This window comes from Pantherophis guttatus, chromosome 4 (assembly GCF_059756535.1).
Source record: "Pantherophis guttatus breed Tessera chromosome 4, ASM5975653v1, whole genome shotgun sequence".
Lineage (NCBI taxonomy): Eukaryota > Metazoa > Chordata > Lepidosauria > Squamata > Colubridae > Pantherophis > Pantherophis guttatus.
In genome coordinates this window covers 32072584-32088172 of record NC_142066.1, presented here as the reverse complement: position 1 = coordinate 32088172, position 15589 = coordinate 32072584, and the positions used below count along the sequence as shown (strand labels likewise).

Genomic DNA, 15589 nt, shown 5'->3' with positions numbered 1-15589 from the left:
AACTGTCTACTGATTTGTCTACTGATTTGGAAGAAAAAATCACACTCCGTTTTGAGAAAAAAATTAAAGGAGTGTCTGAGGAACTGCTTGAAATTAAAGAAACAATTAAAACCCAAAATGATGCAATAAGAGAAGATATTGTGGAAGCATTTAAGGGACTGGTGGGTCATGTTACATTATTGGAAGAAAGGGTGGATGAAATTGATCAGTTTAATTTGAATGTGGAAGCTAAATTGGGGGAGGCTCAAAACAAGATGGAAAAGGCGGAAGCAGAACTCATAATGACACAATACAGAGCGATGGAATGGGCAGTGAGGGTCAGAGGCTTGAAAGAAAATAACCAGGAAAATCTCAGAGAGATTTTTGCAGAAGCCCTTGCTCAGTTTACTGGAGAGTCTAAAGCAGAGTGTGATTGGCAAATAGACAAAATTTATCAAGTTAATTCATGGATTGCCAGACAGAGACAACTACCAAGAGATATTGTGATTTACTTTGTTACAAGGAGAACAAGAAATGGAGTTTTACAAGTCTCTTATAAGAAGAAACTTCAAGTGGCAGGACAGGAGGTTTCTGTAATGAAGGAAATTCCCCCAAAAATGTTGAGCTCTCGAAAGGACTATGCATTTTTAATTGATGAACTTAGAAGGCGTCAGTTGCAGTATAGATGGGAAGTTCCATCTGGATTAGTGGTGAATTATTTGGGTGCGAGACATCGTCTCAACTCAGTTTGGAAGGCAAGAGATTTTTACACTACCATACTAAAGGCTGGAAACCCACCATCTCCAGATGTCAGAAGAAGGAAAGAACCAGGAGAGGTCAGAAAGGGAGAAAAGGAAATTATGCAGGCACAAGCTCAAGGTGGTGTTTTGACTACTCAACAAGAATTATTGCAACTTTCAGAGGATGTTCAACTTTTGGATTTATTTGAAAAAATGGAAGACCCCAAGGATCAAAGACAAACTCAAGCAGCAACCAAACGTAAAGAACAAGAATTAAAGAAGCAACAAAGTCAGATAATAACCCAAGAAATTGCAACTACAAATATGGAAGCTGTGGGAGGAGCTAGACCAAAGAGGAAATTCCAGGAGGATTTCCAGTCAGCGCTCCATAAGCTTTCAGGGGGCAAGGATGGCAAATAAACTTTTGACCTGGAATGTTAATGGCCTAAACTCACCACAAAAGAGAAAGAAAATATTTCATTACTTGAAACAGTTTTAAAGTGATGTAATTTGTTTTTAAGAAACACATATTAGAACAAGTGATCAGAAATACCTAATAAATGCTAGATTGGGCAAACATTTTGTTGCATCAGCTCCTGAGAAGAAAAATGATATAGTTATATACCTAAGAACAGATTTAATGGCTAAATTAATTGAAGCAGGCCCACAAGGAAGATATATAATGATTGAATTATTAATAGAAGGGAAGAAAATACTTTTAGTGGGAGTATATGCACCTAATCAACAAGAGAAATTGTATAAACTTTTGCATAAAAAATTAATACAAATGGATTACAAATTATGTATAATGATGGGTGATTGGAATGGCGTATTGGACACTAAAAAAGACAAAAAGACCCTTTTGCCAAATGTTCAAACACGGGCTAAATTGCCTAAATCTTTTTTTGACATGATGGACAATATGGAGTTGAGATATATATGGCGTGAACAAAATTTTAAAGAACAGGATTTTACTTTTTTTTCTGATAGGCACCAATCTTTTTCTAGAATTGATTTTATACTAATTACAAATGATTTTCTTTCCAGGGTAAAGAAGATGAAGATATGTCCAAGAACCTTAACAGACCATAATCCGGTGTGGATGGAATTAGAGTTTGGGGAGGGGTCTAGGAGATCCTGGAGACTGAATGAAAACTTATTTCGATATGAGGCAAATGTGATAGAATGTAAAAAGTTAATGCAAGAATTTTTTGTTTTAAATATGCATAAGGGTACACCTGTGGAAATGGTATAGGATGCAAGTAAAGCATATATGAGAGGAGTTTTAATAAATTTCTTACAGACGTATTCTTACAGACGTAGACAAGGGAAAAAACGGAGGGAATTGGAAGAGGAAATAAAAAAGAAGGAACAGGCATTAGTGGATAAACCAGTTGACAAGAATATAAAAGAAGCCATTACAATATTGCGAGGACAGTTTAATATGCTGAGGTCAGATCAAGTTGCAACGAACTTGCAACATGCTAAACATAATACTTTTTGTAATGCAAATAAACCAGGCAGGTGGTTAGCATATGTGTTAAAGAAAAAACAAAAATCTCGTACAATAGAAAAAATAGAGTATAAAGATAAAGAGGTATATCAACAGAATATGATTAAAAAAGCATTTTATGAGGTTATATGCTGGTGATAATATACAAGGTAATGATATAGAGAGATATTTGCAGAAGGAAAATATTCTTGCAATTACTGATGAACAAAGGGAAAGATTGAATGTATTAATAACCACTGAGGAAATTCTTTTGGCAATTAAACAATTAAAAAGTGGAAAGGCTCCTGGCACAGATGGTTTGACAGCAGTGTATTATAAAAATTTTCAATTAGAAATGGTAGAATCTCTTAAGGAGTTATTTGCTAAAATACAACAGGGAGGAGAAGTGCCACCATCCTGGAGAACAGCTTTTATTTCCCTGATTCCGAAAGAAGATCAAGATCATAGTCAACCCAAAAATTACAGACCCATATCATTGCTTAATACAGATTATAAAATCTTTGCAAAAATTTTGGCAAATAGATTAATGTCAGTTATGCAACAAGTGATTCATAAAGACCAAACTGGATTTAAAGAAGGGAGACAAATGAAAAGTAATGTAAGACAAATTGTTAATATACTGGAGTATTTGGGGAAGAATAACCAAGTCCCTGCAGTGCTTATGTTTTTGGATGCAGAGAAAGCATTTGATCAATTGAATTGGCAGTTTTTAGTGAAAGTAGCACAAAAGATGCAGTTGGGAGAGCATTTCATACAATCTATTAAGGCAATATACCAGAAACAAACAGCACAAATAATAGTTAATGGTAGCCTCACAGAAATCTTTAAAATTGAGAAAGGAACAAGATAGGGATGTCCCTTGTCTCCACTATTGTTTATTTTAACTTTGGAAGTATTGTTGAATAAAATACAGGACTCGGATAACATACAGGGTATTAAGATCAGGCAACATGACTATAGATTACGAGCATTTGCAGATTATGTGGTTGTAACTTTAACCCAACCAGTAAATTCAGTTACAGGTTTGATGGAGATAATTAGGCAATATGGTCAAGTGTCAGGGTTTAAAATAAATATAGGGAAAACAAAGATGATAGCTAAGAATATGAATACAAATCAAAAAGAAGAAATGGAAAGAGTAACAGGATGCGAGATAGTGAAAAAGGTTAAGTACTTAGGAATTTTTATTACAATGTCAAATGGGAAATTATATAAGTATAATTATGAATTGTTATGGCATAAAATACAGACAGAGATGGATAAATGGAAAAAATTACAACTGTCTTTGTTGGGAAGAATAGCAGTAGTTAAAATGAATGTTCTGCCCAAGTTTCTATTTTTTTTTTCAAATGATACCAATACTTAAAAAGGATGCAAATTTGGAGGAATGGCAGAGAGGTATTAACAACTTTGTTTGGGTAGGAAAGAGACCGAGAGTTAAATTAAAAATAATGCAGGACACATGTGAAAGAGGAGGTTTGAAATTGCCCAATCTAAAATTGTACTATGAAGCAGCTATTTTGTCAGTAATTAGTGATTGGATTAATTTAATAGATGAAAGAATACTGAATATTGAAGGGTATGATTTGCTATATGGTTGGCATGCCTACTTAGTTTATGAGAAGAAGGTGGATAGGACTTTTAAAAGTCATATATTAAGAAATGCTCTCCTGCGTGTTTGGAAAAAATACCAATATAAATTGAATGGCAAGATACCCATGTGGGTAGTACCCAGACATGCGATAGAAAATATAAGTATAGAACAAAGACAGGATGTAATTACTTATAAAGAACTTCTGATTACAGAAAGAAATGTACTACAGTTAAAGCCTCTGAATGTACTAAGAGAGGAAAGGACAATTCAAACCTGGTTTCAGTATGTACAGCTGCAGAATAGATGGAAAAAAGATCAGAAAATTGGTATTATACAAAGTGAAGAAAATTTGATAAAACAAATTAGGGACCAGAGTAGAATGCACATAAAAAGGTTGTATAATACTTTGATAGAAATAGACTCGGAGACAGAATTAGTTAAAGATTGTATGATAAAATGGGCACAAAATTTTGAGGAACCAATAATGATGGAAACATGGGAAAGGATCTGGGTAAGAAATGTAAAATTTACACAAGCGCAAAATTTGAGAGAAAAATTTTATAAAATGTTTTATAGATGGCATTTGGATCCTAAAAAGTTAGCTTGTATGTACCCAAACTTACAACCCAAATGTTGGAGATGTGATTGTGTTGATGCTACCTATTTTCATGTTTGGTGGACTTGTAAAAAAGTTAAAGCATTTTGGATAAAAACATGGTGGATTATTCAAAATATTTTTTAAAAAAGGATAAAGTTTACTCCACAGTTGCTTTTGTTAGGTATAATTACAGATTGTACAGCTATAGAGACAAATTTGATTCTGAACTTAATAATTGCAGCAAGATTCTTGGTGGCCCAGTACTGGAAGAAGGAAGATTTACCTACTATTCAAGAATGGACATTAAAAGTAGTAAATGTAGCAGAAATGGCGAAAATTTCAGCATACCTAAAGGACCATTCAAATGAGAAATATATGTTAGAATGGAGAAGATGGATTGATTATATTCAAGGCAAATATCGGACTAAAAAATTTCAAATAGCTTATGAATGAACAAAGAGATTTTATAAAGCATTTAAATTTAGTTTAGTAAAAGGGGAGTTAAAAGTTCAAGAGGGGGATAGGAGGCTATAGATAATTAGTTTATGTTAGCTTATGATTGTCAAATGTTATACCCTGTATTTTGCTCTGGGAAGTGGGGGGGGGAGGGAAGGGAAGGGGAGGGTTGGAAGAGGAGCAGGGAGGGGGAAGTGGAAATGTCTGTAAAACTTTTTAAAACTTTTCAATAAAGAGTAGGAGAATATGTGGAATAAAGATTTAAACTTTACATTAAATTATAATTTAAAAGAAAATAGATGATGTTTCATTGGTATTTAACTCCAGATAAATTGTCAAGAATGTATAAAGGTACCTCAAATGAATGTTGGAAATGTAAATGTAAAGAAGGGACTTTTTATCATCTATGGTGGACGTGTGATAAAGCAAAGAAATATTGGAGTAGCATTCATATTTTAATACAGAAAATTATTTAAGTGAATATAGAAAGAAAATCAGAGACTTTTCCTTTGGGTTTAATGGAACAAGACTTGGAAAAAAATTCGGAACTCTGATATTATATATATTGACAACAGCAAGGTTACCCTACGCACAGAAATGGAAGGTCACCTCGATCCCCACAACGGATGGGTACAAAAACTGATGGAGTTAGCAGAGATGGCTAAATTGACTGCTTTGAACAAAGAAAAAATACAAATACATTCATTTCTACTTGGAAACCACTTCTGGATTTTGTGCTTGAGATGGAAAAAAATGGAACTTAGATTTTGGGTTTTACCAATTAGATAAATTTGTTGCTATAGAAATGGCTAGTTTCTATTATTATGAAAAAGTAAAAAGTTGAGGGTAGACCTTAATGCCTTATTTTACTGCACCAAAGGAGTCAGAAGTCAATGACTTTTTTTTCTTTTTCCCTTGCTTTCCCCCACTATCCACTTTTCCTTTCCTAATTTCCCTAATATTTGATTTTGTATTCTCTTTGTATGTCATATTATAAATTAATAAAACTATTTAAAGTCCAAAAAAAAAAAAGTACTGTAGTACGAGATCTCGCACTACTTTAGGCCTCTGTTCTCTGCGAATGCACTGAAGCAGGTAAAAGAACCAAAGGCTTGTTGGATCGTCATAGAGTGAGTCTCCACAGGCCTAAGTGTGAACGACTGCCGTGATGCTGCAACATTCATAACTTTGGGACTGTGTTGTAAATTTTGGGTGGGGTGGGGTGGGGTTATGTCATAACTTCAAACGGGTGCTAAGTGAACTGTCGTAACTGGAGGATTACCTATATTCTATTGCAAACAGATTGCCTGCATACAAAGACATCATTGGAAAGTCTCTTTGTCTTTACCAAGAGATCAAAAAGGCATAACAGTGTGGGTATACATTGTGCCAAATACACACCTTGGCTGAGCTGTTCATTGCTCTCACTCGGCACCATGGGAAGTTCCCGGCTGGGCATGCTATCTGAGTGGTTCATGCATGACTGCTCCAGGCTATCAGTACTTTCTCTGTGGAGACAAGTATCATTAGCAATGTTTCCATAGTCCAAATCTAACCATTTGATGTTGCAAAGAAAGGTTCTACCTCTTGTTATATCAATCATATCACATATGCACCTGATAAAGTGAGCTGAAGCTCATAAATGCTTATGCCTTTTAATAAAAGATATTAGTTAGAAAAGGGGCCACCAGACAACATTTAATTTTTGCCACCACACAGCACTTGCCATACAACATTTTCCTACACTATTAAATCCCACCTGTGAGTTTTCCGGAGGAATTAGCTTCTACTGTTGGAAGCAAAAAGTCAAGATAACCTTGAGCTCTTATCCAACCGCTTGTTTAAAGGAAAAAGAATCATGTACCTGTTCCACAGCCATCCAAACCCCAGGGTTGCACCATTGAACATTATTGTTTTTTGTTTTTGTTTTTTTTTTTTTTATTGAAAAGGTTTTCAAATACAAATTTTTCCCCCTTTTTCCCCCCCCTCCCCCCCTCCCTAACCCCCCCTCCCCACCCTTCCCCCCCTGTGACTTCTTCGTAACAAAAAAAAACCCTAATTCATAACAGATTACTTACTCCCTCCTCAAAATACTGACCTTTACTTACTAAAAGTATTATAAATCCCCCTTTATCCATACATTTCAGAAAAGAAGAAGAGAAAAAAAAAAAAAAAAAAAAAAACAAACACATTATACTATAACTATTATAAAATAACTCTAATTTAGCATAATAGTGTTTTATATCTATGCATTATTGCAACAATTCAAAACCACCTTCCACTTTAAAACTATACAATAAGTCCTACTTTAATAACATTTCAAAGCGGGCTCCCCATAAAATCTAATTTAACATTTATTCCACTCTATCCATTTCCTCCACTCCCCTAAATGTATCACTTAAAAATCCCTTTTCTTAAACTAATCAGTCTGTAGCTAGCTTATTCACCCACTGTCTTACAAATTTACCATACACAACAATTCTTGATATCTTTAATTCACTGCCCACACTACTTAAAAATATATATATATATATATTCCATTATATCTAAATAAAAAAAGAAAAGACAATAACTTTAAATTTATAGTCCATATAATATCTTCTTGAAGTCTTTCCACTGGATTGTTAAAACCAACATCCATAATAGGGTGACATAGCTTGCGGATGCAACAGTTTATTCAAGATCTCCAATCATATCTGCCCCCATCAGTAGTAAACATCTTCTTATATATATAAAAGTAAAAACAACCACCCGAGTGACATTATAATTGTATTCCATATAATAATAATTGTGGGTTTCATCAGGATTATTAATTTCCATCATCGTATTGGGTAACAACCCGATCTTCTGCATGTCCCAATGTGATTCTCTTGCCTTATAATTCAAGATAATTATAATATATTTATCAACACAAAAAGAAGTTTCAAAGTAGATAATTCAAAACCATCAATTTGAGGCTCTTTCCATGTCCCAAAATTACGGCAATGCAGAGATCTGCCACTATCCTCAGGATGATATTGACCAATATGTCGCCTCCTCTATGTTTTCACATAATCATTCATATTTTAAAATCACTGGCTTCACTGTTGCTTGGGTTAGAAATTTCTATTTTTGTACAACCTATTTCTTTTTTTGTTTTCTTTTTGTGGGTTTGACCTCCATCCTAATTTTTTGTGTCTCGCATTTCTTTTTTATCCCTTGTATATCCTCTAATTGGTTTCCATGCTTGTCCTTGCCTTGATAAGTCATCACATTAAAATCAGATGGCACTTCTCTCAAATTTGTAGATAATCCAGCTGGGGTATCCGATAAATCCAAAGGCAATTTATCTGGTACAGTCTCTGTCTTTAGTTCCAGCTCCTTCTGCTTATCCTGTATTATATCTGAAGACGTTAAATTCATTTTCAACCTATTTTGATAAAATTCTTCCGCCCTTTCAACAGTATTTAACTGGTATCTTTCTCCTTGATATCTCAATATAATACCAACTGGGACGTCCCACCGGAATTGAATATTTCTCCTTTTTAACTCAGACACCAGAAAGCCAAATTTCTTCCTTTCCATTAGTATCTTAGGTGGGAGTTCCTTGTAAATCCAAATCTTTCTTCCATACAATTGCAAATTAGAATTGAAGGAATTTTGCACAATTTTATTCCTAATTTCTTTATCTGAAAAATAGATTACCACATCTCTAGGCAATTGCCTTTGCTTGGCAGTCCAGGAGTTTATTCGATAAGCTCTGTCAATCCTACAAAACACTTCCTCAGGTTGAATCTTTAAAATCCCAGCTAGAAATTCAGAAGATATTTTCCTTAAGTCATCTCTGTTATTTTCCTGCAAACCTCTAAGTCTTATTGCATATTCTGTGAAATTATATTGTATCTTTAGAACCTCTTTTTGAATCCTCTGTTCCAGATATTCTACATTACCAGACTTTTGGTCAGCATCCATTTTAAATTTTTCTTCTGAACTATAATCCTGAATATTTAACAAATCATTTTCAATTTTTTGAATTCTATTGTCCAATTTATCTTGAATTTCATCCATTTTTGACTCTAGTAAATTAGTATTTGTATCCAACCGAATCATGAATTCTGACAATTTTAAAATTTTTTGCTGCAAAAAGTCAAACTTGGATTTCACCAATTCCTTAGTTTCCTGCTTAAATTTTTCAAGTTGCTGATTCACAATCTCATCCCTTCTTTCAATCTCCTCTAAGAGAAATTCTATTATATTAAAATCAGGTTTCTGGGACTGAAGAGTTAAAACCTGTTCCTTTAAATTCTTAGTGGGGGAATCCCCCCCACCTATTTGTTTGTCTGACTTCACAAGCCTCAGTGCCATGTTTCCGCCTAAGCAGGCTTTGTTAGAAGAAGAAAAAAAAAAAAAAAAACAAGACAAAAACTTCCAGCCAGCAACACTCAAGCCTCCAGGGAAAAAAGAGAAAAACAAAAACAGGAGCGGAGTTTTGTCTACAAATGTAGCCAGTGGTATTTATTCCGCTACATTGTAATAATAAAAAACGGAAGAACTTTCCCTCTCAAACTCTTCTCCAGCCGCGGCAGACGCCATTTTAAAAAGAAACTTTTTTCCTCTTTCTCTTCCTCTATTCTCTTAAGTAATTTTTAAAAGATAAGTAAAATACTTGCGCTTCAGTATTACAGGTCCAGCTCACATTTTCTTTGAGTAATCTGTCAAATTCGCAGGCTTGCTTTTGACGCCTGGCTCTGCATTAGCAGAGGTCTCCCAAAGCCCGGAGCAGCGGCTGGGGATATGGGGCATCTCATCCGCTCCATCCCAAAAGTAAAAGAAAAACTTTTGGGACTCTGCAGAGAGTTCTACCCACCCCTGCCGGCTCTATCTCCGTTTCCTCATGGGAACGGAGTTTTTTCGAGCCGCCGTTCCGTTGTGAAGGCGGCTCTGACAGGCAGTGGAAGCTGACGATCCCAAAGGAACGTCTGGCGGCGGCCAGCAGCAAACAGGAAGTCCTCTGAACATTATTGTTAATACCTGTATATCTGTTCTCTCTCTCTCTCTTACCCTAATCTTCCTTCTATAAGCTGTCATGAGAAACTGCTTCATATAAAACTGGGTAATGAATCATATGGTTTATTATATCCCGGACTGTGGAGAAAAGACCAAGCCAGCATTGCCAATAATAAGAGATGATAGAGCTGTTGTCTAAACATCTGAACAGTTACATATTTTTCACACCTGGTCTATTGTATAGAATCAGCAACTCTACAGAGGGAAAGTCTCAGTTCCCCATCAAGTTTTTATTAGGCCATATAACTCTTCTCTTTACTTGTTGACTGAATCTCGGACTTTAAACCTGTATACTATGTATTTCACCACTGAGCTGTAGCCTTCCCTGATGTTCAGGTTAACTTACCCCAGGCCCATGCATTCCTGAATGTCAGCCAACCATGATCGCATCTGCAGTGAGTCAACAGTTTCAAGGATGTACTCCAAAGAACTTGACAGCTTGGAGAAAGGGGAAAAAATAATAAATATACAACATTATAGGATGGGTTTTGTTCTAAAGCCCCATTTCCTTCTGAAATGATGAACTCGTATCAGTGAGGGTAGACTTGAAAAACATTGAACTGAATTGAATTGAATGAAGACCTGATCCCCATCCCATTCATTTCTTAGCTCTCTCAGTTTTGGCTTTAGTACAGCTTAATAATATTTCAATCTGTGTAGTTTTAATGTTTTAATTGTTTTATACCTTGCAAACTACCCAGACCTATCTTGCATGGGAGACAGGTGGCATAAAAATTTAATAAATAAATAAAAATAAATACATTTTCAAGAATCATGCATGCACACAAGCACAATTCAAATCTAAGGGCTTGATCCATCTGTTCCTATTTTAAGGTGGTTACATACACACAAAATATCAAGAACTTCCTCTCTGGCTTTTGATAGAAGGGCTCCAACACTAATCAAAATCAGCAACCGAAAAGATCTTTTAGCAGCGGATTACCACTCCCCTCATTCAGCTATGAATTCTTTGCTAGATGCATTTGTGGTTATCTGCTTGAATTCCCAATGGTTTTAAAATGTAAGAATCACCAAGAACCCAAATCCCTTTCTCCAACATACATATTCTCCATCAAATCATTTAAGAAGTCATTTTACATACAAAATAGATGGATTCCTCTCCTCCCAAAGACATAAAAAAGTTTGGAAGGAGTAAATCTGCTCAGAAATATCAACACTGCCAAATATAGGAAAGATTGCTAGAGAAGGAGGATAGAAAGGACCATTAATATTGAAAATGCAAGAGGGAAGAAGCAGACAACTGCTAAAAACAAACTCCAGCCAGATGTTAGGAATGGATTCTGATTCAACAGAAGAGGAAATTCAATTCTACACATTCCTTGGCTATAGATACATAACTATTAATGTTTCAATTGTTACCAAATCTTAACTGTACCCCATCAATCTTTTTCTGACCTTCAGCACAAAAGTGTTCTCTTTGTCTGGCATCTCCAGTGGAGTTGTTGTCCGCACATCCATTACACAGGAACAAGCAATGCTGACCCGTGGCTTTGTTGCCTGATGATTGGGGTAGAAAAAAAGACTATGTTGTAACTATATTCTCAAGGCCTAGATTAGGAATCCCAAGCTTTTGACTTTTCCCCTTGACTTTTCTCTTGTCTGAACACAATGACTCATTGCTCACCTTTGGTGGGATGTAGAACTCCAACAGGTAACCCTCCCCTTCTCCCTTCCCTGCTTTGCGCAGGAGAAGACGGCATTTCTGCCAGCGTGTCCTACTGCCCCCGCCTGACCCATCATCAGCCACAATGTAGTTCAGTAGGCCTTCCCGGCGCACACTAGCCAGTTCAACTCGGAGAGTGGCTGGGGAGGCTTTGTTGAGCCGAAGACGTTCAAATCGGTGAGTCCAACGCTCTGAGTCACCGCCCCCCGAAGAATTGGAATTACTGTTGGCTCCAGTGGGTGTCCCATCTCCACCACCAGAGGATGATTCAGCCGAGGTCTTCCACTGCAGAATGCCACGTACACTACCTCGGACACTGCGGCTAACATTGCGCAAAGAAAAGCGCTTCTTCAGCTTTGGCTTCGTAGCAGTAACGGCTGCCACAGTAGAAACATCTTCAGAGCTGCGGGACTGGCTACTAGAGAGGCCAGAGGGTGGGCCCAATGGAGGCTCAACAGGGGAAGCCACCGAGGAGTCACTGCAGGTCTCAGAGAGGTCCCGTGCAGAAGAACAACCAGTGAAAGGGGCAATGTCACAGCGGGGTGGCGAATCACTGGTGTAAGCCCGGCTCACTTCAGCCTCAAAATGTTCTAAGAAGTGCTCTGCAAAGCGGTGTGAGAAAGCAGCTTCAGCTCCTGGGGTGGCAAACTGGGGGTTCTCGCCAAGGAAAGTCCGGAAACGACGGGCAAAATCAACTGCAGCAGCACGAGCATGGACTTCACAGAATTCCCGCCAACCCAAGGAGGGGAGAGAGGCAGGTTCTCCCACCATCCCTCCCCCAACTGGTGACAATGGCACTGCGCTTCCGTTCATGATCACCCAGGTGGGGCTAGATAACAATACATCCAGTGCCAGGATTGAGTTGCTATTAGTATCAGTGGTTTTGTGACCTGAAGAAACAGAAGAGTTATTATAAGTTATAGGGTGGAAACCATCTGCACAAATAATGTCCTTTCAAGGATTTTTTAATGAACCAATCATTTCCTTTTCATGTATGTTTCTTATTAATCAAGAGAGGTGTGTGTGTGTTGTTGGTTTTTTTGTCTTTGTTTCATTGAGAACTATAACTGCTAACACCTTTACACTTTTGGGCATTTCACATATTCTTAAAGGCTTAAGATACCACTCTTAAAAACCAAAATAATAGAAGAATCAGAGTATTTTTAAAAAGGACATAATGAAGAGAGCCATTTTTCTATCAGTAACATAATTCAAGAAACAGTGGAAACAAGGTATGAACAACTGCATTAAAAAATGATGTAGACCTGGCACATTTTGGGGTAGCAGAAGCAATGTTGCCTAGATAACTGGACTAGCTAAAAATAAGCACTGTTCCTTAGTGAAAGTAAAGCTAAATATTATTTTCTGGACAAAATAAATGCTCAGACTGAATCAGTAAGCCAAGTATCACTCTATATTTATTGTGTGGATGAGGGGATGATTAAGTCATAATGGTGTGATAAATCTTACCATCAAGACTGAACCACTATACTTCTGTATAACTAATACAGTCTCAGGGAATAAACAAAGATTGGTAAAAAATTAATTGCAGTACATTGGCAAGTTTCCATTAGATGAACAATCCCCTGCTGGATATTGAGACTTCCAAAGAATGTGGAGACCAAGTACATTAGAGGGTGATCTTAATTTGCAAGATACTATATTTTTTATAAAGAATGCATACTCCTGAAAATTATACTTTTTTTGCAAATTTAAATACATCTGTTGAAACGATATTTCTAACAAATTTAAGATTCAGTCAACCATCCCTAAAGTAGATCAAACAAAAGATTATGCCTACCTCATGAATATATGCAGTAAAGTTCTTACTATAGTGTTTCCCAAGCTTGAAATCATTTTTACACAGAGCACCTGTATATCAAGGGGGAAATGTTTTAATGTTTTACATGGAGGGAGTTTTCAGTCTAAGCATGTCTTTTCAAACCAGTGACCTATTTGCATTTCCAAAATGTCAAAACCTCAAAAAAGGAACTGTATAACCTCAACTATCAACTCATTCTGTAAAGCATACATCTATAAACGTTTCATGCAAGAACCTAATTCTTTCTACAGTATAGCTAATTCTTAAAAGCTATTTGTATAATTATGCGATTAAATCTTCCCATGTTCTTTGAGACCAGTTAAAATTTTGCGGTCTCACAAAAGAGAACATCTCTGTTCTCCCTTAGGAAAAGCCTAGATCACTTTATTTATTTTCATCGCATCATTATTATTTTTTATAAGTAAAGCAGCAAACATATCTAAAACTCCTTCCTACTATTTTCCCCCACAACAACAATCCTATGAGGTAGGTTGGGCTGAGAGAGAGCATCAATGGCCCCAGGTTACCGAGTCAGCTTTCATGGCTAAGGCAGGACTGGAATAATTGATTATATTCGATAGTACCTGAACTATTTTATAATCTATTCTCTAGACCTCTGATTTTTAAAGTGAGAGTGAATACTATTTTCAGCAAACATGCCGAATCATCCTTGAAATGTGCATTTCTTTGAACATGGATCAGCATAAGTAGGAAAATATGTATCTAAAATAAATGTGGGATGGTCCTGCCTATATGGAAAAAGGTCCTACAACTGAAAATTTGCTGTGGCAGTATCTTTTAGGCATGTAACCTAGGACCTAGAAATGCTACTGAATACAGGATGGTTGCCTTTTTTTTCATGAAAAGCAAAAGCTTTGAGATGGTATACTATTTCTGTGGTTTAGGCACTAAAGCAAACATTGACAGATGGAGCAACACCACGAGTTAAAGATACTGGAGCGGAACCAGCTTTTTTTTTTTTTTTTCTCCTGCAAGCAATTTATGTGCGGACTGGAAACGCGGAAGTTGCTTGTCAGATGCATTTGAAAGGCAGGGCGTTACACTCCGTAGAGACCTCCTGCATCGGAGTGAACCGATTCACATGACGTGGCTCCTTTCTCGTCACGCTCCCTGCTGACGGGAAAAGCCCCGCTTGGCGACATGCTGCTGCGCTCTTCAGAACTTGCCCGCGCGGCCTCCTGAGCGCCGTTGCTGGGAAGCAAGGAACCGCTTGATCGACGACCCTCACAGTCGTACCTTGAGCTGGGCTGCGAAATAAAAGAGACAAACCACCACCGCCCCCCCCCCGACCCACCTCCAGATCCTGGACCCCCTCAACCCAAGGAGGGAGGGACGGGGACAGCAGTCGTTCTCAAGGGCGGACAGGGGAGCCGAATGGAGGTGGGGGGGAAAGGTCTCCGCGCGAGGGGGAAGAAGAAAAGGGGCCTCGATTCGGCTGGGCGCATCTGTCACTCACCATCCCGGCCTTGGGTTCCTTCCAAGAGAAAGGGTTTGTCTGTCCCCCTCTCTCACTCTCCCTGGCTTTCTTGCACTATTTCCGCTTCCGGGTTTGTTTGTTTGTTTTTTGCCGTCGGTGTCAATTGTTTTCCTGTTTTCATTTCCGTCTTCGTCATCAACTCGGAGGAAGAAAAGGCCGAAGCGATGGAAACAACGAGCTTTAACCATAGAGAGTAATTGGATCCGGCTAGAAGGGTCACGGGAAATTCAGAGACTCTGTTAACGTAAGCTGTCCTCCGTTGGACACTGCGTCCAAGTCGTTACCATGGCGGCCCGTGACGTAGATTGACGAAGGCTCATGGGACGCGGGGGGAGTAGGGATGTTCTTTGGTAGTGAGCGTCTTGCTTCGGTTGCTCGGGCAACGGCACATGCGGAACTCCCCGCCTTTCGCAATTCCCCCGAATGGTAACTAGGAAGTACTGTAAACGCCACGCCGTTCAATGCCAAGGTTCTTATGCCCAGGCTGGAAGTGCTTGTATGCGATTTTTGAGCATATGCAGAGCGCTTTCTCTAAGGAAAACCTTCTGTCGACCTACATTGTGGAATTTCCACACCAAAAATATCTTTGGCGGCTAGTTCCAAACCCAGCCATCTATCTAATTCTTTTTTTTTTCCTCCCACTTTTTTTTATGATTCAC

General features: G+C 37.7%; 1 protein-coding gene across 7 annotated transcripts in view; it reads right to left on the bottom strand.

The window, feature by feature from the left end:
• SH2B1 (SH2B adaptor protein 1) overlaps positions 1-15232 on the bottom strand; it is a 28846-nt gene extending 13614 nt beyond the window's left edge. For 3 of the 7 annotated variants that reach the window (XM_034423354.3, XM_034423350.3, XM_034423355.3), the window contains exons 1-6: positions 14910-15232; positions 13412-13482; positions 11572-12500; positions 11343-11444; positions 10273-10364; positions 6282-6388 (exon numbers count right to left, since the gene is read on the bottom strand). In XM_034423354.3, coding sequence (XP_034279245.1) covers positions 6282-6388; positions 10273-10364; positions 11343-11444; positions 11572-12423 — 1153 coding nt within the window. In that variant the 5' untranslated portion in view covers positions 12424-12500; positions 13412-13482; positions 14910-15232. Of the gene's footprint in view, positions 1-6281; positions 6389-10272; positions 10365-11342; positions 11445-11571; positions 12501-13411; positions 13483-14747 lie in introns of all 7 variants that reach the window. The other 4 variants (XM_087893942.1, XM_034423352.3, XM_087893943.1 and 1 more) reach the window with 4 other exon arrangements.
• Between the last annotated feature and the right edge of the window lie 357 nt (positions 15233-15589).